Source organism: Struthio camelus, chromosome 4 (genome assembly GCF_040807025.1).
Source record: "Struthio camelus isolate bStrCam1 chromosome 4, bStrCam1.hap1, whole genome shotgun sequence".
In the NCBI taxonomy this organism is placed as follows: domain Eukaryota; kingdom Metazoa; phylum Chordata; class Aves; order Struthioniformes; family Struthionidae; genus Struthio; species Struthio camelus.
Window position 1 is genome coordinate 26,867,391 of NC_090945.1, and position 24,448 is coordinate 26,891,838.

At 40.4% G+C, this 24,448-nt stretch overlaps 1 protein-coding gene and 1 long non-coding RNA gene across 2 annotated transcripts; one reads left to right on the forward strand and one right to left on the reverse strand.

The window, feature by feature from the left end:
• Positions 1–2,213: 2,213 nt before the first annotated feature.
• CISD2 (CDGSH iron sulfur domain 2) lies at positions 2,214–10,917 on the reverse strand. The gene is made up of 3 exons (XM_068941988.1): positions 10,697–10,917; positions 3,486–3,697; positions 2,214–2,571 (listed from the first exon to the last, which is right to left on the reverse strand). The coding sequence occupies exons 1-3, from the start codon at positions 10,797–10,799 to the stop codon at positions 2,482–2,484; spliced, it is 405 nt and encodes a 134-aa protein (XP_068798089.1). The 5' UTR covers positions 10,800–10,917; the 3' UTR covers positions 2,214–2,481.
• A 90-nt stretch (positions 10,918–11,007) lies between these two features.
• LOC138067163 (uncharacterized) lies at positions 11,008–21,963 on the forward strand. Its single transcript, XR_011140903.1, has 2 exons — positions 11,008–11,250; positions 19,912–21,963. It is a non-coding gene; the product is annotated as an uncharacterized lncRNA (long non-coding RNA).
• Positions 21,964–24,448: the final 2,485 nt, after the last annotated feature.

Sequence of the window (24,448 nt, forward strand, 5' to 3'; positions counted from 1 at the left end):
ATCCAAACTGCAGCACAGGATCAGACAAACCAATCCTATGTGGTGTTGCAAAGTCAGTGGTCCAAGCAAGTTTCGTATACTTGGCAAAAGCTGTTGGTACAGATGCCTAGCTTCCAAAGACAGAGAAAGCACAGAGGACTAGAGTGACTCCAGTAGCTGTTGGTGGCATATTCTCCTTCATCCTGGAGATGCATTTTGCTAATCTCCTCAGCACTGCTGTGATATTAGCGTACTGCATGCCAATTTTCAGCTGGCAGGTAGGCTGAAAGAGAAATCTTACTTTGGTAACCAAAAGCAGCAGCATTCTCGGTTTGCGTTTTCTGTAGTGAAAATATCACAACTAGCCTTGTTAAGCTTCTGTTTGCTTTGGTTTTTATAGCTGCACAGTTGCAAGCAGCATTTGCAGAGGATTAGATTTGTTCTGCCAAGGGTATAAAGCGTGTGTAAACCCGATTATGTTAGGGATCTTTTCTGCACCTAAAACAGGCCTATTCCAACACCCTGTGAGGTAAGACGGGAGTCTCTGACTCTGAGTTTAACTGGAGCCTTGAGAGGCCATCTTACCTTCAAAGATTTTGAAATGCAAGGAAACAGTCATTTATCTTGTCTGTGATCTTCATGTTGTTATCATCTTGTGGAAATGACTAAAATGTCCTTTCTTAAAAAAAAAAAAAAAACCTGTTGACTGACTACTGCTATTGCAGGCACATCACGTATACATGTTCTGCTCACCTATGGACAAAAACAAACCAAAAAAATACTTGTGTGTGTTTCATAGCCACATTTGTAGATGGCTTAGCAGCAATCTCATCTAACAGTAGTGGGGAGAAAAAAAGTAGTTACGTAATCAAGCTATGTTAGAGACGGAGTCAAGAACTAAATCTGTCCTCTTTTAGAGGAGCTTCCTGGGGGGAAAAAAAATCAATTTTGCTAATTTTGCTGTGCTGCTTTAGCAGAGTTGTTTGACTACAGCAAGGGAATTGAATACAGAGGATGGATTCAATTTGCTTCTCACACTTAGGAAACCAAATTATTTGAATGCAAACATATTATGATTAAAAACTGGAAGCGTGTACAGGCTCGTATATACAGCAGTAGGCTGTGGATTGCAAAGCTGCAAAACACCATCTAAACGCAGGCTGTTGTATTTCATCTAGCAGTCCCTTCACCAAACAAGAATTTGGGCTTGGACTCAACGCTGTTTGTTAAGAGATTACAATTAGAAAACTTGCTTTAAAGATTTAACATAGGTTCACTCGATATTGTTTATAGATAGTGTTCAGTATAATAAATCTATAAGTAGTAACTGAGTATAGTATGAGACTGGTAGTAACATCCCAGATTTTTCTCTATTATAAATTTTGTATTCTAATATGATAGTGCTTGTGGTTTGCTCTCATTCGTTAAGATAAGGCCAATACAGAGCATTACAACTTTGAAGATGATTGTGCCATGGTACAATTAAATACTTGCATATAGCATACAATCACATCCTGCTCATTGACTTGCTTTCTGTTTCAGCACTGTGTTAATAAGCTTTTGGGAATGGCAATGGCAGACTGCTCTGGGGCTTCCCACCTACCTAACCCCAGTTCAAAACTGGTGTTAAAGAAGAGTTGAGATCTTCTGTAGTACAATTGTCTAAAACTGTAGTACACGTCAAACTAATTTTTATTTTTAAACTTACTGGTACAGTCCTTCATTGAAGAATAAAGCACTTTCTAATTAAAGTCTAGCTGTTAGACAGGTAACAATTACTTAACCACATTTTAAATTCAGCTATACTACAGCAAAGCTCTGCCTTGCCCGAAGTCATTCTGAATCAGTAACAGAACCAAAAGGGTGGACGTGAGCTGTATTCTTGGCTTGTCATTTAAACGATTCCTCCCATAAAAGTCTCTGCTACAAAAAGCAGTGTCTGCAGTGTAAGTAAGTGAATTGCAAGGAGCAAATCTGTGTCCACTCACAAGAGTTGATGAACAATTCATGCAGGGGTGTGAAACAAAGGGACAGTGTTGGTGGCTGACCTGTGTAATAATTTAGCTTATACAGTCTGGAACTAAGCTTTCTCCTCCACTTAAATGCACTTAAAAATTGTTCCTGAAAACTAGAATACAAGTGGCTTCTCAGCAGAACAAAATCAACAGAAAGGTACGCTTCTGTCACTTTGAAATAGTGACATTTTTATAACTGCGTGTTCATACAAAAAAGGCTTAATTGTAAGAAGTCAATTTATTGTTGAAATAAACGACTTATTTACAGAGATAGTTATTTTACAGTTTTACACAGCAGACATAATTCTTAGAATGAAGTATCAAAACAATGAGACCTAGCACTGTCTAAATGGAGTTTATCCCAAAAAGAAATCTACAGCAATCATTAGAATAAACCAATCTAATCACATAATAAAATGTCATCTCCTGCAACTACAACTGTATAAAAGACTTCTTATCAGTCATAATCTAATGGATTAGGTGTCTGCTATACTTCTTTCTTCTTGAGTATTAGCGGACCTACATTATCTCCTGTTAATTCATTGTGCTTGTTGTGAGAGCCATCACAGACCGGGAACTGGAAGAAAACATACATGAGGAATTAGTATATCTCCGTACAGCAATTATATAGTGTGGTTTTTTTTTTTATTCTTCCTATGCCAAGAATATTTTGATAAAGTTCCTTGTTCTTCCTCTTAAGTCGCTTTCCATCATCTTGTCTATCAAGCACCTGGCATGTTTTGCTAAGAAAAAAACACATTGCTACCAGGTAACTAAGTTTGTGAGGTCCTAAAACAGCTGTTCTTGGACTCAAAGTTAGGGACAAAGCTTTCTGCATGAAAGAACAGTCAGCAAAGGAGCAGCCAAGGCTGCGGCCACAAATGGGTTAAGGTTTATTGTGGAACTAGTAGAAATGTTCTCTTGTTTAAAAAAAGAAAGCATTCAGTCTGCAGAGGCCAAAAACAGAGCAAGAAATCGCGGGTAGAAGAAAAATACCTGCATATAACTGACACTGCTAGTTGCGCTGGTGGATATGCAACATCCAAAGCCAACTGTGACTTGACTATCTGGTGACCGCTCTCAACCAGACAAGGATATTCTCTCCATCCTCAATGCAAGTCCAGCTTTACTTTCTAATATGAATAACTTTCAAAACATTGTTTTCGCAAAGTAGCACAGTGAACTTTCTAACCAGCTAGAACGTATTTCCAAGTATCAAACAAGGCTTGCTTTGTTTTTATCTATACAAAGTGTGGTTTCTCTGCAAGTGTTTTTAGAAAACACTACTGTCCCTCTTACAAGTTTCTACAGACTCTCTCCGCAAATAGATATATTTAGAGTGGAGAAAGGGAAGAACTGTACAGTTCTCAGACACCAGGAACATTCCACCTCCAGAGAAAAGTAATGTGTTCCAATTCACAGTGACAGAACTGATAAAAAAAACATGCAAGTTTCAGTCTAATCCTAGAATAGTATGAAGAAGTATCTTACCGTCTTAGAACGCCAACACCTGCAGTAAGCTTTAGTGAGGCACAGATCTTCGATGTTTATTTCATTCACTACTTTTGGATTTTCCTTCTGGATCTTGAGGTTAATCAAGCTATCCTTTTGCTGTTTCTTCTTGGGGAGGAATGGACGAACAGCGAGGTAACCAAGCAAAGCCAGCACACCCAGGAAAGGCAATAGCCGCAGCCATTCTGAAACTAAAGAGACATGGAATTTAGACTGGCCATTGACCCCACTTTAGTATGGTTCAGCATCAGCTATTCTTAAATGGTTTAGGATAGGGAATGGGGCTGCTCAGCTGGCAAGGCTCTGAGGGCAGGAAAGGCTCTGAGGCTAAGTCAGTAAGCAAAACTGGGACACAGCAGTTGTGCAGAAGCCCCAGATTGAAACGTGGGCTTTACTATAGTTAAGGTACAAACTGGACTCCAGAACTTCATCTCAAATTTAATTTTAATGCTCTAGAAGATGACTCAATAGAAGAAAATAAACCCAAAACAAAAAATGTACTGAAATGAGTGGACCTTAAAATTACAGGGGGATTGCTTGCCTGCGGTAAATCAGCACTCCGTACTAGCAAACTGGACATGATTACATTTGGGAAGTTATTAAAAGGTCACTACAGAATATTAAGTGTCCGTCTTTTACATTCTGTATAAGAGGAACTATTCAGTATGCTTTATAATTCTATTTTTACTTGCTTATTTCAGGTTTTTAACTTCTTGAGTTCTCCTCATTTCATTTGTTCTGGGTTGTTTTTTTATAAAGTGTTGGCAGAAATGATGCAGATATTAGATAAGCATTAGCAAAGTAACAAGCTTTCACCATTTTTTTTTCCCTGATGTTTATTCTTCAGAGCTCTGTTTGCCTGAGGATCTAAAACGCATTTCTATAACAAGCATATAGAAGGAAAGACCTGAGATCAGATAGGCCCCTCCAGGTAGGTCAAGCCACAGAAAAATGCTTTTTTATCTTGCTGAAGAACTACTTTTAGGTACAGGTAAAAAATTCAAGTATCCTCTCCAGACAAACCTGCCTTGCTACATCATTATAAAGCTTCTAGACGTACTAGTAAGAGGAGGACTTTACTGAATTTTTTAAGAAGTTTATCAGTGCCTGGTATAAGATATAACAGGGCAGTAAGCATATGAATGGTGGATCTGCTCTCCCAACAAAACAAGCTGTGGCAATGCTCCAGTGTAATTTAAGTACAACGTAGCAGCAATAGAGGAGATGGCATTTTTCTAATTTCATGGAGAATATATTAAGTCTTAAGCCATACAGAAATGGAAGGGATTTTAAAGGTATTTGAAAAACTAGAAACTATAGTGATCTGAAGCACAATTAGCTACACAAGCACTATGTAAGAGGAGACACTTTAAACAAGTTCCTCTTTAAATGGTTTAGGGTCAGAACATAGCAAAAGTTTGTTCCACAGTTTGTTTTTCAAGATTAAGACACACGAGACAGGAAAAGCAATATAATAGACAAAGGATGCTAGGTAGTTGTGAGCTCTGAAAACTCCTATTACTTTGTGTAGCTTAGTTTTATGTGTAATCATAATATTACCATGAACACGTGCTTTTTCCCAGTTAGAATACAATGTTTTTTCCTTAATAATTTGGATGTTCTGAAAGTACACCATATAAATGAAAATACTTCAGGGGAATAGTTTTATGCTCGTTAAACTTTCTACAGCCTTTGAAGTGAAACCCTATTTACTGCATTTATCTGGGAATGCGCCACAACTGCATGCATGACAAAGGCACAAGAATTTTCCATAGTCCTTCCGCCCCTCCACTTGCAGTGGTCTTTATACCCAACACTTTTTACCAAATTTGCAAAGAGCTACTGCAATTTATTCTACCAAAGTTGGTGAAAATGCTCATTAAAAACTGACATTGCCTAAATAATCCAGTAAAGAAACACCTTCAGTTCTAGGCCACAACAGAAGGGTTAATCCTGCTAGATGCTCAGCATTCAGTTCTCACATATACCTTTCCCTGACTACAGTCTGAAAGGACAGAATGCTCTGACAGGAGCTGTTAAAGCAACCTCACAAGACTGTCTCAAAAAAAGAGAACAGGAGAGCCAACTACTCAGGCACCCCTCTGACCTCGCACCATACCCAAACCAACGCAACCACCTTTTAAGAATCACCTAGCGTAGCTTCCCTTGCTCTTTTAATTACCAGTATCAGAAAGGGCTGATAAACATTTCCGAAACTTCCACAAGACAGTGGTGATTCTGTGATAGGGCCTTGAAGCTAAAAACTAAATTGTATCAGCTATGGACATACAGTACAAACTAAAAGAAAACAGGAACGTGAAGTACAGGAACGTTATTTATCATGCTATTATTCAGTATTTTCAGTATTTGTATGATGATAGCCACTGTTAGAGTTTTATCCTCACTAGCTAATGATTTTATTAACATACATCTATGCTGGGAGTTTCTGCAAAGCCTCCAGTTACACCAACTTGCACACTAATTGTAAACTGACTTGGTATTGTCACAAGACAAACTGAAAAAGCAGTGTGACCACGCCTCTAGGGTGCAAGAGACAAGATACTGTCATAAAAAGTTACAGCCCTTCGGATTAGGAGGGAAGAAAACCTTCACCCAAACTAATGCGATGATGTCTTCCTGCATCTGCAAGCTGCTCTGTGTTTTCGAAGCCATGCATGCCTTTCTGAAGCAGATGCAATTCACAAGATTCTGTTCACTTTCACGGCTGATACTCAGAATTCAGCAGTTACATTGATTCTGAAGATTAATTTATCAGTTCTGTTGCACGGGAATAGGTAGTCTTTGGAGCCAGAAAGGGAGAGTAGAGCATCAAAAAGGTTAGCCTTCAAACTTGACTTGTATTAGACAGAGACCAATCCAAAAGGTAGCCCCTGGAAAGCATCAGGAACATCGCTGAAACAAGAGTGCTCAAAGAATTCCACAGAGCTGAGGCCACAGGCCTCAGTCCGCTGTGATACGTCTATGAGAAGATGATGCCTTAATTTTTATTCTAACAAATCCAACAAAAAAAGAAATGTATTCAGTGTGACTAGAAAGGGACTAGCCAGTCACTGAGAGCCAAATCAAAGCGAGTGGCCAGTGCTTATAAGCCTTTCACCAACTAATCCTTTGTTCTCTCTCACTTTGTCTTAGCTGATTTAAATAGATAGAAATGACACTATATAGACCCAAAAGAGGTTCTTTAAGGTAACAGCTCATCTGCAAGCAGAAACTTCAACAAGTCTTAGCTACAAGTCAAAATGAAGAATGGAACCGTGATCGCATATTCTCTAAACTGATGAAATTCTTCATGCAAATTCAAATTATTCACTCGGCTACATTCTGTTCAGAACTAACAAGCAGTTCTGTCCTAACTGTTCTCTGTGGCTTATTTGGATCCGTAAGGATGTTCTCCTTGCTATACAAACTAAACACAAAGGACTCCACGCAACACTTAAATATTCCTATTAGCTTATTCAGCCGATACGAAAGTGGAGAGGTGACAGTCCTTTTAGAGAAGAAGTACACAGATAATAAATTGAAAAGCCCAAAGGTATGGACAGGTTAGCAAGCTGCTCTGCAAACAAGACATTCATTTTTCAAATGGGCTCTGAAGACTCTTATCATAGTCTCCCTTTCACCCTTTCCCCCAATACTGTAAAGGATGATCCACAAAACTGTCCTCTTTCTGCCTGGCAGCTTTTCACATTAAAGTCCTTCTTAACATGTAGGCCAGCTGTGAGCCAGCCCACACAGTACTAAGTCACGTTTACAGAAAGGGGACTGTAACTAGCACCTAAATTCTTAGAGAGACCTTGACATTCTCTTTTCTCACTTCGGACCACGTTATGTTGAGGTTAAGGTCTACGCTGGTTTAATGAAACATACCTGCATAAAGAGCAAAGTCAGCATGAGACAGCTCTGTTCATTTCAGCAAACTTGAGAAGGGAAGTTAGGTAAAGCAGCCATGACAACAAACTGAAACAGGCTTCTCAAGCAGCAGCAGTGTGATGATTTAGGTATCTGGTATCAAACCCAAGGTCAAACATATTGTTTCCTTCCTTCCTCCCTGACTCCTTTCAGGAGTTTAGCACTGGATACTAAGTGTTTGTCTTTCTCCAAGCAAGGAGTTTTCCATTACGGTTTGGTGATGTCACAGCATACAATAGGTGTCTCGAGACTTTTTTTTAGCACAATACAATATCACATACAAAAGGTTCTTTCCTGTAGTTTGTTTAGTCTGTCATTTCTACAAGTGATGCATTAAGGGAACTGAAGCTGCTTTTACCTGGAAGCTGATGAAGGTGTACAGAAGCAATAGGAGCGCTAACAACCAAAACACTATACTGTTCTAGGTTTGGGTCCTGGTCTGCCTTTGCATACAAGGTCAATGCCAGCAGGTGTTTTATAGAGCTGATTCTTGACTGAAGTTCAAAAGCTGCCATGAAAGGACAAATAATGCTATGGCATTTTAAGATCAATATTGAAGGAAAGAAGCAAAGGAAAATGCATGACGTTTGATATGTTGTTTGCCAAAGAATATGATGTTCTGTAATTTGTAGTAGTAATAAACACAGAAGAGAATATTAATATTCTCTTATCCTCCTGTTTGTATAATACCACTTCATTAACCGTAACTCAATTGATATGATCGCTATAATTACCTTTTTCCTCCTGGTTTAAAATACAAACTTTTGCACTGTATTCCTCAGTCCTGGAAACGTGATTTTAAAGGCAGAAATCCGTTTATAAAACAGTGAGTTATTATTCAACAATGTATACTACAAACTACTCATAGCATGGTCATTAACCTGTTATCTAAAGTTCTTACAAGTTGCAGCTCTCAAATAATTCCCAGAATTGGGAATTCCCTCCTCTTAGAGGCATATGACCTTAGGAAAGGGCAGGCTAAGACCACGCCAACGACACAAAAGAGGTGGAAGAGACAGGGATACCAAAATGATGATAAACTGTGAACATTTGTTGTTTGTTTAATAGAGAATATCATACCAAGAAATATACACCATGTCCTGCAATCTGTGATAAATTCTTATTTCTTAATCAGTGACTTATTTAGTTACACGTGTCAAGAGTATCAGGTACTTAGCGAAGCAATCCACTTTTTTTTTTTAGACAAAACTTTAGACTGATGCAGGTCTGGGTGTAGATGAGTACAGAAATATTTAAATGGGTATGAGGTTTCAATGACTTTTAAACACTGAGATGATCATTTTTAATTTAGATGCCTAGACTGCGGTAGCATAAAACCTTCTTATTCCCTTTTTACCACACTGCAAATGTGGAGGTCTATAAGACTGCGTATCCTGGACTCTTGCATCTCTTACCCCCAAGGCTGTTTTACTGTCCTCTTTAACTGCTAATATTCCAAAACTCATTTGAATCTGTCAAAAGGTCCTCCTTCCAAATCAGACAGTGATTTGGCAATACCACTTGCCATAATCAGAAACTCACTATGCCAGTCTGTAAAGTGCCCATTATTTTTGGAACTGACACTTCACGTTTGGTCTCTGTTGAAGGTTTTGTTGATTTGCTTCTGCTCCTCCTTCCCTTGAAATTCAAGCTAGTATCTGTCAATGGGGTGAACAACATGAAGGCAAAGCAGTTCTCCCCTGCAGAGCATTCTATTTAAAAAAAAAAAAAAAAAAAAGTTCTGACCAGAGGTTTTCAGACTAAGTTCTATTACTAAAGCTGAAGCTTTCACAGGGCTAGTTAGCATAAACCTGCAGCCAGACTATACTCTAAGCTTTGAAAGGCTTTTTTTTATTATATGTAAGAGGCAAGCTTAAGCTTTAATAATAAAACCCCTTATGATGCTATCAACTGTGCCCTAAAGATGGATGCGATGTGCTCAAATACACAGATGGACTAGACAGCAATCCTCTTACAGAAGTTTATTTGTCTAGGTAAGTGAAGTAAGAAGAGGCTGAAGTCAAGCAGTGTTAAGTTTAAGAAATTTTAAGTACAGTTGTGTTTAAAAGGGCAGTAACTTAAGTAGGAAACTGCCAAATGCGAGGGATATGAGAAGCTCTTTTGTTTATTGTAGCTTATTGTATCCCCGTCCCATCTTTCTGGCAGCTGAATCTCTATCGGATAAATATGATTAACAGCTTTTGTTCAGATGACAGAGTAGTTAGGGGAGAGAAGAATAGTTCATTAAAACGTGTTTCCTTGTCTTGGGAAAGATAACTAAGATATCTCATGGGACTCTAAGTATTCAAGCACCATAAACATGCTGGAAAAATAGTACTCAGCCCTGGTTCTAAATAAGCTGTGCGTGGTTCTAGATGAAACTGTTTTCCAGCAGTACTAAAGCTGTACAGCTTAGTGGTGTAACGCAGACATATGGGATTGATTCTATACTCTGAAGAACTTTTCCAAAGAGTTTCCATCACAGTCTTTCTCTTTTTTATTGCTAAACTAATTGTGTCATTTGATACTGTACAACCACAGCTGAACCTGGGCTCAGAGGGTTCCAGTATGCACCACAGTGCCCTGGGAACTCCGCTGAAGTGCACTAAACACCTGAAGAACTCGCTAGTATTTAGCATTTTCTTTTCTTTTTTTTTTTTTGTTGCTGGTTTCCTCTGTGCACAGGGTTACGGTTGACAGACAGGTATTTTCCCTCCCTCGGCCAGAAAATCCTTATACAAATGACTAAATAGAAAAAAAAAAATAAAAAAAACCAAGTGTGTTTTCCTAGAACCAGATCTCTGTAGTTTTGTTAATGCAGTACAGACTCTGTCTTTAACTTCTCGTTTAAATGAAGAGGCGAGGTTTAAGCCCCGCAGTTAAAATCTTATTTTCTTTACGTGCGTGGCCCCTGACTTGCTAGTACTTGTACAGACAGAAAGGTTTAGTCACGTAAGTGAGCTGGGGCCAAGAAGTCTGCTACGTTTTTACCCTGTCGCTACGCCCCCCTCTTATGGCTACTACTCATCTGCCTAACCAGGCACCTTAAACCGCCTCCGCAGGTAACCTCACTTCTAAACCAGTTCAGCAGCGACTTACGCTTTGCTCCCCTCCCCCCCCCGCCCCCAATGGATAACGTACGCCCCGGCCGCGGCGAAAAGCAAGGAGCGCGGGAGCGAGAAGCGGCGGCCGGCGCGGCTCCGCGCCCCGGGGGGACAGGAGCCGCCGGGGGGCGGGCGTCCCCCCCTCCCGCCGCCTACCTGTGAGGCGGACGAAGCCGCTGACGCTCTCGGGCAGAGGCAGGCGCTTGAGGTACGCGGGCAGCTGCACCTTGACGATGCGGGCCAGGCTCTCCAGCACCATGGCGGCGGCGGCGGCCGTTGGAGTGGGGGGGGGGGAAACGGTCGCCAACGGCCCCCGCCGCGCCGCGCCGGTCCGCTCCGCCCCGCCGCGCGCGCTTCCTCGCGCCGCCCCCGCGGCTGCGCCTGCGCACCGCCCGTGCGGGCCAGGCCCCGGCGCTCGCCCTTGCGCTCCGTTGGGGCCGCGCTGCCGGCGGGCGCCGCGCGGGGGCGCTGCCGCGGCGGCGGTTAGGCGCGGGCCGCCGCGGCCGTTGGCGGCCGGGAGGCGGCTCGGGCGATCGCTGCGCGCGCGGGTGCCTGCTGGGGCAGCTGGTCCCCTCAGCGGCCGTTAACGGGAGTAACGGCCGGCGCCGGGGGCGCCGCCGCGTCTGTAGTGAGTGCTGGGCGGCCGCCCGGCCCTCGGCTCGCCTCGCCTCGCCGCCGCTGAGACAGGTCGCGCTTGGAGATCCAGCAAGGTGCGTGCTTTGGGGGGGGGGGCGGGGGAATGCATCTTTCAACGTGTCTTGTGTTTTGTAAGAGAGATATTGCTTGTCATCATCCCGCTCCATTAAAGTTGCACTTCGCGTCAGCAGTCTTAAAATTAATTGAAGTAAAAGGCCAAAAAGTTTTTCTGCTGTGAATGGCGTTTTTCGTAGGATACTGTAACTCTTCCAAGGTGGGACAGTGTGAGTGATGAGAGGTTTAACGTTACAGACAGGGGCCCATCCACCTCATGTGTGGCAGAGGCTTGTGTAGAGCAAGCCGTATCTCGGAACATATTCCATTTTATGGCATTTTGGCATAGAGAATCGCCCCTGGATAGCCCATGAAAAAACGTGAAGTATAGAGCCATTCAGAGTCAGTTCAGACAATCCTGCCAGGCCCGAAAGCTCTATGTTACTCCCCCGGTTGTGAGCCCAACACCATTTGCATCAAGATGCTTTGCTACTGTGCGTAAATAATCCTCAAGTGCTAATACTATGTAGCACAGAGCATAGGCATCTTCAGGAAAGCTGGAATAGCGTGATTCCTGTAGAAGACACGTATCTCCTCCCTCGCATGATCTTGACTGGAGCATGGTTCTCACGGTTCTCTCTCCTTCTGCCTCAGTGTACACACAGTTCTGCCTGTATCGACTGTGCCCTTTTCCTCCCTCAGCAGAAATATAGACGTTTGGGGGTAAGTGAAGAGGGTTGAGGAAAGTGATGAAAGAGTAATTATGCTTCTCTTGAATCGACGGGTCCACCTGTGGCTAAAAGAGTAATTATGCTTCTGCCTTGAATCAGTGGGTCTGTATTTGGCCGAATCTACTCTGCAGTCATGTTTACTTTGTTTTGACTAGGATATACAAGCCCAGTGCTACATCACTTTCACTAATTTGCTTTAATGATCCAGTCAGGACAATTTTAGCCAATAGCTGAAAGGACCATAGAGAACTAAGGCAAAAAACAAACACTGGGAGCCAGGTTTAAGACAGACAAATCCAGCTTGTTTGTGCTTCTGGCCTGAATATTACTTTCCTATCTGTGATCCTGTGTTAACGTTTCCTGATGAATCATCATCTTTAGCTAGTGAGAATGATCCTGTGTTAACGTTTCCTGATGAATCATCATCCTTAGCTAGTGAGAATATTCCTGTGATGCTTGAATATCTTAGACTTTCCTGCCTCACCTAAGTTTATCCCTGCAGTGACTATATTTGATGTCCTAAGATGTTTCCTTCTTGTGTAGGCAAATGCCTGCTATTAGACAAGATAATGAAAGGGCAAAATGCTTGATTATTCTGCAAAGATTACATATCAGATCTGTCATGATGTAACCTTGTTTGTGAATTTACTGGGGGAAGAATACACAAGGCTGAAGATACATAAGGTAAAACCTCCAGCTCTGAATCAGACAAGTTCACATTGAAATTGAGAGTCTCTGTCCTTCCCTCCTATCTTTCTTCCACTCATTCAGTCCGCTCTGGATGCTGCGATGCTGAGAGCACAGCTGACGTTTCATTGAAGCTCCTGAATCCTGCTGTGCTGCCTTTCTCATCTGCACTCCACTCAGCACACTGCTAGACAATCTGCACATGTTGCAGAGAGGAACCGTTCTCACTGCATCTTGCCTATCTGCATAGGTATCAGTTGACATGAGTCATGACTGTTTTTGGTATATGAAAGAGTGAAGTCATCGATTACGGAAAAAAAAAAGCTATAAAGAAAATAAAGTCTGAATGAGAGTCTCAGCTGAAGGGGAGGCAAAAAACAGTTTTCAGAAGACCTGTTTGAACTGGGGCTCAGGAGATCAGTGTTTGCTCTTCAACTCTGCTGCACACTTTGTGTGTGACTTACGGGGAAAAATATAAGCTGTAGGCTTGCTCAGTCCTACAGAAGTGAGTAGGGTTTTGTGTGGTAGTCCATCGTCAAGTACTACATTACAGGACAAGAGTGTTAGGATCAGTCAACCTCAGGACATTTACCAGCCAAATGTAACATCTTCCCTCTGGTACGCATGTTTAATACCCTGTGTGAACATTTTTATTCCACAGGTAGATTGCGTCTTTTGAATTTTACCAGTACCTCTTTCAATCTGTGTTGACAACTCTTCAAGTCTTAGTCCTCTTAAGAATCTTGAAAATCTTCTGTCTTTTTTTTTGGGGGGGGGGGGGGAGGGAGGGAAGAGCACTCATTGTTGCATATTTAGCTTGGGTTTGTGAACTTGTGTTTCATATAAATCTCAGGCACTGAAACTCTAGTATTGACTAGGATATATAGGAGCCACTGTAATAAAAATAACATTGCAAAGAGCCCAAGCATAGATACTTGAACAGAACCTAGGTCACCGAAACTGAAATGTGAATATTGCTTTCAGCAGTAGGTATCCTCTATCGCTGGTATTTTTCAGCTAGTGAGGACATTAAAGATAAGATGCCGCATGGAACCCATAGGAAGAGATCTACATAAGTAGTGCTGACTCAGATATTTTACATGGAATTCCTGAAATACAGCCGAAAAGAGAACCACTCCAGTTAGGTTACTGCTATATATGTTTTGATGAGAACGGTAGAAAAGTTCATGGAGCAAACACAGATCCTGTTTGGCAGAGTTTATTTTTATTCTGCCAAGCGCATTGTCACGAAAACATAGCTGTATTGGTCCAGCTCACAGACCCTGACTAGAAATAAGAGCTGTCGTCAGCATCCAAAAACTGGTCAGTCCCGATCTGATGGACTGAGCATAGGTAAAGAGAAGCTGATTGTATTCCTCCTGTGTTACCCTTCATAAATTGCTTAATTTCCCTGTGCATTTAATTCAGTTGTAAAATGAGCTAACGCTTACCGGTCTGTCTAGAGCACATTAAGATTTGCAAAGGAAAAAAAAATACTTCTATAAATGATATTTCTCATTTATTTATTTTTACCAAGTACATACCAGTAAAGATAAAAGACAAAAGATTGAGTTAGCAAACATAAAATCCTCCTGTCTATCTCCAACACAAGCCTAAGTAGCATAATTTGCTCAGTGCTCTTTCATGGTTATGAGTCTTTCTAGCAAAAGGATGTCTCATTTAAAACCTTTTAAAACCACTTTCTTGGGATTGGCATTGCCGTTTTCCATAATGAGCGACTAGAATAATCTTTACAGCAGGCAAAACTACTGTTGTCAACTAAAAACTATCTGTCACCAAAGGGCTGGATTCTGTGATCAGCAAACACAAGCCTCTGTCTAGGAGGAAGTTAGATCTCTCTCTTTGTATTCGAATCATTTCACAGTGTAGTTTGATTAGGCTGCTGTTCCTGCTGTATGCAAAGATCCCTCACTCTTCCGCTTCTCCAAAAGCAATCACAATCATTACACCCAAGAAGTTCCATGGGAACTGTGATTCATTTTAGGCTACGGCTCCCTCAGTTAGTTATGCAGCATGCTCAACATTCAGAGTCTCAAAAACTAGTGAGGAAATGGGCTTAAAAAGCATAAACCTTATTATAAGACCATGTATGTAAGTTTATCTTCCTCTGCTTTATGCTTATGAAAATACTGATTGCATGCAAGTAAGGTTTTGATTTTTTATTTTTACATCCAGAAGCTTAACTGCCTTTAAAAGAAAGCTGATATTCTCATGCTTTCACTTGACTCTGAGAACTGGCTTTTTAAAGTAGGTTCTGCTGGTGTTTATTGAAAGTATTTACTATTCTGTGGTGAACACTGTGTTTGTATTGTTGCTATGCTTTGGGGGGGGTGGTGGTGTAGTGGTTTAATTTGTGAAAAGAATGAAAACATAAAATACAAAAATGGCAAGATTTCCAAGATTTAGATCAAATTCCAACATGGGAACTTTGTTCAGGAGACAACAGGGCAGTAGACTCTGTTTCTATTTGTTCATGAAAAGTACCACACCTGCATGTCTCTTTCAGCTGCAGTTTTAACATTTTAATTTCTTCTTTCCACAATTAATGCTGGGGAGTATCTTGGGGAAGTGTTGCCCATAAGTTACGGACTGGGGATATGAAACGAAGTTGAAAAGAAATCCAACCCAAGAAAGAATATGTGTATTCATTGTTGATTTCCTAGATACCCCCCAGATAATGTGCATTTCTACTCTACTTACACTGCAGGTTTTTTCCAAGCTGGGACTGTCATTTTATGCTGTGGTTAGCATTGATCCACATTAGTGGCTTCTACTGCTACTATAGTATTTGCAAAAATAACACAAGATGAAACTATGACTATCCAAGCATTTATGCTGTTACCGATTCCAATCTCCCTTATTTAAAGCATGTAAAGTAACTGAAGTTGTAATAACATGAAACTATTGCAAGTAACATTAATCCTGTAGCACTAATGATGTACAAGAAAGTACACGGTAAGTATACTATTGCAATAAGTTTTAAACTTTGAGCCATTCAATGAATCATCTACTTTTTCCAGTCACATTAGGTACTTGATCGAAAATGTACTTGCTCATGAGGATCCTGAATGATCAGTGATTGCATACAGACTGGTGCAGATGTGGAACTTTATTGGCTTCCAGGGAGTTGCTAATTCACAACAGTTTTACTGAAATTGGAACGAATATCTTTACAATTCAGTAATATGTTCATAGAAGGCCAGATACATTACTGATTTGTGACAGGTTCTGCCTGGTTTAGTTGCAATAAACCAGGCTGCAAAATCTCCAGATCATCCCCTGGGAGGAAGCTGCAGTGATGGAAAACAGATACATCCTCTCCTACACTAAAGGACCTATAGAGGACAAAGATAGCGTAGTCAGGGAAATGCACACTGCTAAATGGGCAGTTGTGATAGGTGCTGGGATGCAGCAGTTCAGATCGGTCTTTCAGCCTCCACTTCTAGTAAAGCTGCTATCAAAAAACTAGGAGCTGCTCTCTTATGATGGAAATTCCAGGGGAAAGAAGCTATATATGTCAATATGTTCTCAGCAGGGGACCATCCCCTTTTAAACTGCATTGATATTTGCTATCAGGGAAGAATATATATCCTTGACTAGACAGCTAAGGCTATATTTGTTTCCTTAGTACTATACTCCCTCAATATAATAGCTGAAAGATATTTCCTTCATTTTGGAAGGCAAAGGTGAGAATGCCACAAGACTAATTCCTGTGACGCAGTGTGCATTGGTTCACAGTGACTAATTATAGCACAGAAAAACTACCAGCTTCCCCTGCTGAGGACAGAGTACGTGATCTCTATGGTATGACTGCACTCTGTTCAAAGTTCTTCCTGTGTCAGGATGCCCACTGACATTGCAGTAAAACAGCAGGTTATCATTCCTTCTCAGACTGCTGTATAACAACAGTGCTCTGGAGATTTCTGAGCCCATCTCCCCTCTTCAAGATTAGCCATCTCTGGCATTGAGAGTAACCCATACTCCTCCTCTGAGATCGCAGAAGAATAAAAAGGAGGAAAAATAATAAGTTCTACCGGAAATACTGTGTATCTTGGGTGGAGATGCATAGTTTCAACTTCAGGCACCAAATATACATGTATTATAGATGGAGACAGAAGCAGGAAAAAAGTGACTATCTCAATTCCGTCAGAGATTACCAGAGAATGACATGGAATAGTATTGTGGCAGGTAAATAAGATGAACACAGCCTCTTTTCAGCCCATCCTGTTAATGTTTGTTTGTTTTGTTTTGTTTTGTTTTGTTTTTTCCATTCTGTCCATGCACTCTCTGGCTTCTGAACTGCAAGTCAGCATTTCCAACTCTGTGTAGTTGCTATTCCCTAGAAAATTTGTAAGTTCCTTCCTTGCTTACCCTTTAGGATATTGCCATAATTCTATATAAACTGTGTATTTCACACTGATACTGGGAGCTGTAAGCTCTAAAGTAAATACATTAAAAAAAAAAACAATTTATTTTTCCTTTCCAATCAACAGAGAAAACAACCAACACAAAAAGTAGGGAACGAACATACCACCTCAAAGTTTACTTACTTTGTAGGAACTTCAAGCCTAATGGCTGTGAAAAATAAAAATATAAAAGATAAATACACGATAATTAAGAAGCTTTCCTCTTGAACAACGTGCTAGGAGAGTGCTTTTAGCAACTAGGAAAAGATTCAGTGCCCCCCCTTTTTTTAGAGCAGAAAAAGTCCTGTCATAGGTGTCTGTAGTCAATTTATTAAGACACTTGAAAATGTTTTAAACTGCTTCCCCAGGAGGAATTAAATGATTCTTCTTCAGGTTTTTTTACGGTTTCATGTAAGTTTGCTGCTTGAACAAGATGTTATTTTGACAACTTCAGGGGCAGACATGTTCTGATCACTCAGAAAACAGGTACAGTAGAAATGGATGCCACACGTACTCCCTCAAACTGCCTGTCCAATAAGATCTGAGCCTGTCAAATATTCTGAGCTATCCTATAAGGGTGAGAATATCACTTAGTCTCCAAAACCCTGTCCTCTTTGCCCAGCTGCAGCAGTGCTTGTTTTCCTAATATGGCAGCTAAACTTAGATCATAAAACAATTTAACGCAGGCCACTAAATAGTCAGGAAGGGCAAACAAAATTATCTTTTGCCCTGTTGACTTGAATTTAAATCAGTATGACCTGGAATAATAGCTTTAGATCCTACTACCAAATCCTTAAGCCAGTATTCTGCAGGTTTTTTTCCCATTATCCAAAGCAAACAAAAAAAAAAGGGGGGGGGGGAGCTCATTTTCTTTATAAAAATGAATGAGTATTTGTTGGTGTAAAAGTGAGAAATCTATGTAATTTATTTTAAGAGGTTGAAAAGCATGCTTGACCTGGAAGAGTAAAAGTTATGAGGAGGGCAGAACCTCAGTTGCCTTTGCTTTGTATTTTACAAAATTTTCAACAACTTGCCAACACCTGTTTCATGACTACTGTGTGTGTCACAACCCACCCACTCAGAAATACTGCCCTGATCCATCCCCATAACCATGATGATGAATACTTTAATAACTGGTTAATGTCAGTACCGCTGATTTAGAGTCATCAGCAATATTTCCCAAATTACAATATGACAGCAAACAAGAATAATATTAATTCCTTCTAAAAGATATATTTGGCTGTAATTACCCAGATAGTCAAGGACCAAGCAAGCCATTGGGCATCTTACTGTTAATTGGAACATACAAAAAACTGCAAAGACCAGCCAAATGAGGTTGCTCAAATGGGAAAAAAATTGCTTTGACCCCCACTAACACACAATACTTGAATAGCTAAATCCCTTGTCAAAATACAGGGCAGATACTCCTGCCCGTTCAAAGACAAACAAAAGAAACTCCTAAAGCAGTTCTGTGGACTTTCTTATTTACCTAAATCAATATTTTAAATTAAGCCAACATAGTATCAAACGATTAAAATAATGCAATCTACAATGCTATGGAATGATTTCCCCAGAGAAACAGAACATTATTTGTTTAAAATAGAACCAAAAAAAAAAAAAAAAGCAAATGACAATGTTCTACAAGGAAAAAAAGCCTCCAGAAGAAGAGTGATGGAAAGTTAACCTGCTGCCTCTACTGAAGTATAAAATTTATTTAGCTACAAATATGTGAACTATTCACCTAGCAAGACTGTCTCAGAAGAATGGGGAATGGGTAAAAAAGGTAGTTTGCTGCAAGCCATTTGTAGAGTTAATCATACTACGGCCCTAATTCAGAGAGGATTCCTGCCCCCTGTCTGCTGGAACTTCTGGTTGATTCCTGTGGCTAAGCCTTCTGTCTGACTAAGATAAAAGGCTTTTTATGCTTTTTTTTTTTTTTTTAAGTGTGCTGCTCAGTGCATGCTCACTAATACCTTGTAACTCTAGACAAACAATGAAAATCATACTTAGCATGCACTAAGCTAGTTCAATTGGAGCCTACACTTCCAATCAACCAACCCAGTGTGTGTGCTGTAAAGTCTGAACAGCCTTACTAGGGAACCTGTGAAATATATTAGTTAGCCTGTTTGAATGCTCAGCTTTAATCCTTAACATCTTATCTGGATTAGTGACTTTGACCTTCATTTAACTGATTATTAGGTAAGTCAGTCAAATCATTTGTTAAACCTGAACACACTCAAAGATAGTGGTTTGCTTAGTACATTTGCATCCTGGAACAAGCACTGGAGGACCATCCAAATTAGCTAGCTGGATGGGACTAGTAATCACTTAACTGAAAAGAATGAAAATAGAGTGCCTTGACAGTGCTTCAGAGAGCCCTTTGATGTCTCCTTTAGTAAACACAACAGAGTAAATAAAGTACTGTTGAAAACTGCTGTAAGAAGTGCTTGGTTATTTTCAGTAACAGTGTAACTCCTACAGACTTAGCATTCAGTCTGAAAGCAGCCGGAGGGGTCAAAAAACAGGTATATCATGGAAAAACGACCAACTCGAAAGGTGTGGGGTAGAGTAGGTCGTCACTGAACCTTTTGACCAAATCTTCAGGTGCTGTAAACTGGTGTACTGAAATTGATAAAATTGTGCTGCAGACAGGGAGTTCGTCTGCTGAATTCAGCATATATTGACTTATTTTATCAACTATGCCTAATTTCTCAGTCCTTCACGCCCCTATTTTAAGTTGCTGTTTTGCCAAATATATAATCTATGTTTATTCACAGATGTAAAGAATTTGAGTTAGTAGTTGTGTGACAACAAACCTTTTCTTTTTTCAAAACAGGTATCGTAATTACACTCTGCTCATCTATGAGGTTTCATGCTTCAGTATCCATAGAGCTGAATCAGTACAGAAGACAACCATTCTTGGTGGCACAAACTGATGCTGACATGAAAGGAGTATCTCTTTCATTTAGATCAAATGGTAGTTTTGCTGGAAAAAAATGAATACTGTGTATGAATACTAATAAATGTCCTGTAGCATTTTTCAAAGATTCAGTTGTTAAGGTCTGTGAAAGCAGCATAATGAAGTCACCAATTTTCTTCTTCTAAAATAGCTTTTATTTTCCCTAAGGATTTCAAGGGAAGAGAAGAATCTTCTCCAACTGAAAGAAAACTGTTGTCAACACAAGCCTAAAAAAGTGTCTTAATGGTTTGAAACCATTTTAATGAACTGCTAAACAAAATCCTGAAGGCCAGAAGATTTTGTGGAGAATTTTGGTCTGTTCCTTTTGATCTAGGCTACTGAAGTATTTTGAATTCTTGCAGATGTCCATACGACCTTGTGTAAACTATGAAACCTTAGCAGGCCATTATTCAACAAAGTGCTCAAGATTTTCATTGGGACTTGTATGTGGGCTAAATATTAGATCTTACAACTCCCTGTAATTAGCAGCAATGACTTAAAATGGATTAAGGGACTCAGTATTTCGCCCCATGACCTAACAGTGAGATAGAAAGCACTACTTTAGAAAGATGGCATGTGGAATAGCTGGGAAATTGCTCTGGTGAGCAGAAGAAAAAAAGGGGGAGACGAAGGATTGCCAAACTGGAATAGAAGATAAAAAGCTAACTTTTTAATCTTATATTCCTTAAAAAGCTAACTGCTGCATACACTGGCCTTGGGCCAGACTCCGGATGAGGAAGGGTTCTCCTACCTCTTCTTCCTACTAAAAAGAGAAGTAATGGTTCCAGAGGTAAAGGCCAGGGAACTGAGCATGCAGTGCTAAGGGTGGTAGGATGCTGCTATGTCCTTGAAGGGGAGAAGCACCCACCTACACAGAAAGTGCTGCCAATCTTTTGAAATTAAAACATGGATCAGATGAAACCCAATGACATCATAAAACCTGTTTTTTTGTAGTGTCATGTAATGACACATAGATTGGCAAATGCAGCATTGTGTTGCGTTTAAAACAAAATCAATGGAACCACTTTGTTTTATCAGCTTTTCTCTGTGAGCTCACTCTTTACGGTTTCCATTGAATCAAATGGGTCCATAATAAGCTGAGTTTTTCTCAGATGAAAGATGGATTTGACTGCAAGTTTGATATACAATGATTGAAGAAAAACAAGTTGGGCCAGATGCTGAAGGGAAAATTGAGGCCTAGTCAGCTGCAATGTTCTATAATGTGTGTACCAAACAGAAGCTGTTGTTGTTTCTTCAGGCTCTTAGCTCTTTGTTTTCCAGTGGCAGAAGCTGTTGTCTTTTGTGTCCTCCAAACAGGAGCTAATAATCATCTACTGGATGGACTCATGAGAAGGGTGTCTTGGTTTTGTTGAAGTAATTTTTTTTCCCTAAAAAGCAAGAGCTTTTTGGAGATGCTTTGCAGCTTGTTTCTCCCTTTCCTCTCTGACATACTGACTTGTTATATAGAGGATGCTGCCTGGGGTCCAAGGTGCTAGGTTGCTCTACCTGTTTTGAAGACAGGTAGAATAGCGTGCACAAAGTGTAAATAAAGGCAGGTCTCAGGCAAGGGAAAGTGAAAATTTTATATTGACATGCAGCAAGCTAGACTAAGCTTTAAACTAAGGCTGGGCTGCTTCTCCCTCGAGTCTCCTCTGTCCTGAGAGGAAGGTGCTATAACAGCATATCAAGGCAATCTCCGTTCTTGCTTGCACTGCTGGACAGTCATAAAGAGCTGAAAGAGACTGGTAAATTCAGCCTTTAGAGGTTATTGACCACACAGAGCTCTGTAATGCCATGCTTAAAAAAGCAAGCATACAGAGCTCAAAAATAGAATTCAAGTCAGCTAGTCTGTTCTCAATACTTTTTGCAAACTGTTTATTCCTATGTACGTACTGAACAATTTTGCGTAATAAAGAAGATCTAACCCAACTCCACTAGTGTATGAGGATTAGACATGAATAATAGCTCTATTCAACCACTTCTGAGGATTAGCTTCAAAAATCAAATTAAAATGAAGCAAACCCAAATACACTGAGTAGTTCAATGGGAAGTTGCAGCACCCATGTTCAGCAACCCATCATCTTTGTCTCTCACATTTTATATTATCGGATGAAGTATCAATGTAAGTAGCACTATATTACACTTACTGTGTATGTTAAAGGTAAGAAACTATGTATGGCAGGTAAATATATTAAGGATACAAAACCTTACTTTATATGAGCATTCCTGCTGAAGTCAACAATTATTTATTTCCAAAAGTTGAAGGAAAAAATATGATTTTTATGTTAACAATTTGAGGAAAATGAGATGAGGGAGAGAAGTATAATGATCCGCAACAGGACTACGTTTGCTGTATCTTGTAGAAATGGCCACAGAACTGCATGCTTCTTGTTTTTCATAGCTACGTAGGTCACTATTTTTAATTTTTTGTCTCAAGTGAACTTAAAAGTAAGTATTTAAATAGAGGTATTTGTTTAATAAAAATAACCAATGAGCACAATGAACTATCAAGTGTTCGTCCAAAGAGGTATGCTAAATCTGGTATACAAAATATGCAAATCTATTTCCCAGCAATGGCTACATACTCAATACCTTTTAAATTCTCCTCGGGGTCAAATGCTAATAGAGATATTCATTTTAACATGTAACTGTTGACACGCACACAGACAAACTTGATTTACCAGATGAACAATTTCTGTTGGCTTAAATGAGCATGGAAAATTACACATTGTCAACAGTATGTTTGTGCAGTTCTTCATTCCTTTCATTATACAATAAAATGCTAATCAGAAGCCAGATCAAAACTCTTAATAGAGAGTAGTATTAGAGGTTATTAGTCTAAAATAATAATTACAAATGTAGAACTAAAATACTATTAAGTACTTAAATCTACTGAGATGACAAGCTAATGAAAAAACTCGTGAAGTTTGTAAGCAGTTTCAAAGACTGAGAAAGATATACTTGTGACAGAAACATATGCTTGTGATATGGAGGAGCTTAACAGTATCCCTAATCCAAATTAAGGAAGGAGCAATAAGGTGTTTTTCAGCACAATTCTCTATGAAGATGGTAAGAACATTAATGAAACAGTTCAGAGCTACTTTTCTTGAATACAGTGTTCAGTACTTTTAAAGTAGTAAGCAGAAGATGAAGACTACCCAAAGAAATTGTTAGGAGTGGATCAGGTAATCACAGAAAGATAGCTGCACTTTATAGGAATAAGACATTATTTTCTCTCTAGCCTACACATAATATGGATACTAAAGAACTGTGACAGTCCTACTACAGTACGATTCTGAAAATAAAACGGATTATTGCTCTCCCGATTCCCTGCTGGTTATTCTCAAATTTCATACTGCAAACTTTTTTACACCCTTTTTTTGAAGATGCGCCAATCCACTGATAATTAGCATCCTAGATAGCAAGAAAACTAACAGTAGAGCAATGAAGGCAATATAATGAACACAAACTGAATTCAGTGCAATCAATTTAGCTAATTATGTATTTATACTCCCTGGACAGCAACCATCATGTTTAATAATTCTATATATCCCTGCATTACAGCAGAAAGTCAGTCTAGCAATCTTATTTCTGCTTGTTACTTCACAAGTAGGAGTCTTTCATCACAGATTTCACTACATACATCTGCAAAGTTTTCTTGTTTAGTACAATAAAGAAAGGGCCGTGCCGAGTGTGGGTTCTTGACCCCTGCTACACAGAACAGAAAGCCTCCTCGGAGCTGGAAGCCCAGCAGAAGGTATCGCTGCTTTACGGTGACCAAGTAGGCCAACATCAAAGCAGCAACTACATGAGCAGCTCAGGCATCTCTGCTGGGCTGAATATGCCACTGATCTCGTCATGATAGCTAAAGTATTTGATGCCCCCAGTCCTTGTGCTGACAGCGTGTGTAACCGAATCTTTTAGTATTGTTTTTTCAATATACTGAGAACGTATGTGCACGCTGCTAAAAGCAACGCTTCAAACACCCTTACAGCCTCTCGCACCAGGCCTGCGTTCCTTGTTGACGCGTTTCTCTCCTGGGCCATCACAGGCTTTTGGCTCTTTTGTTAGCCTTTTCCCTTTGCTTTAGGCCCCGCTTTTCCTCCAAGGCACCCTCCTTGTGCCACTTCAAGGAGCTACCTACAGCCCCTCGAGGCAGGTGGGCGGTGGGCTGCCCACCGCACCTTCAAGCTGGTGCGGCAACTGGCACCAGAGCCCAGAACACCAGGACAGCTCGGGACAAGCGAGCTTTATTTTGCCACGTGGCCGACCTGCAGCCGAGCACAGGCCCGGGCACACGCGAGGGGACAGAGGGCGGCAGGGCAGGTGGGTGGGCGAGCGGCCCCCGACGCAGAGCCGCGGGCGGAACGAAGCCTCCCACTGGGCGGGGGGGCCAACGGCCGCCAACGGCCGC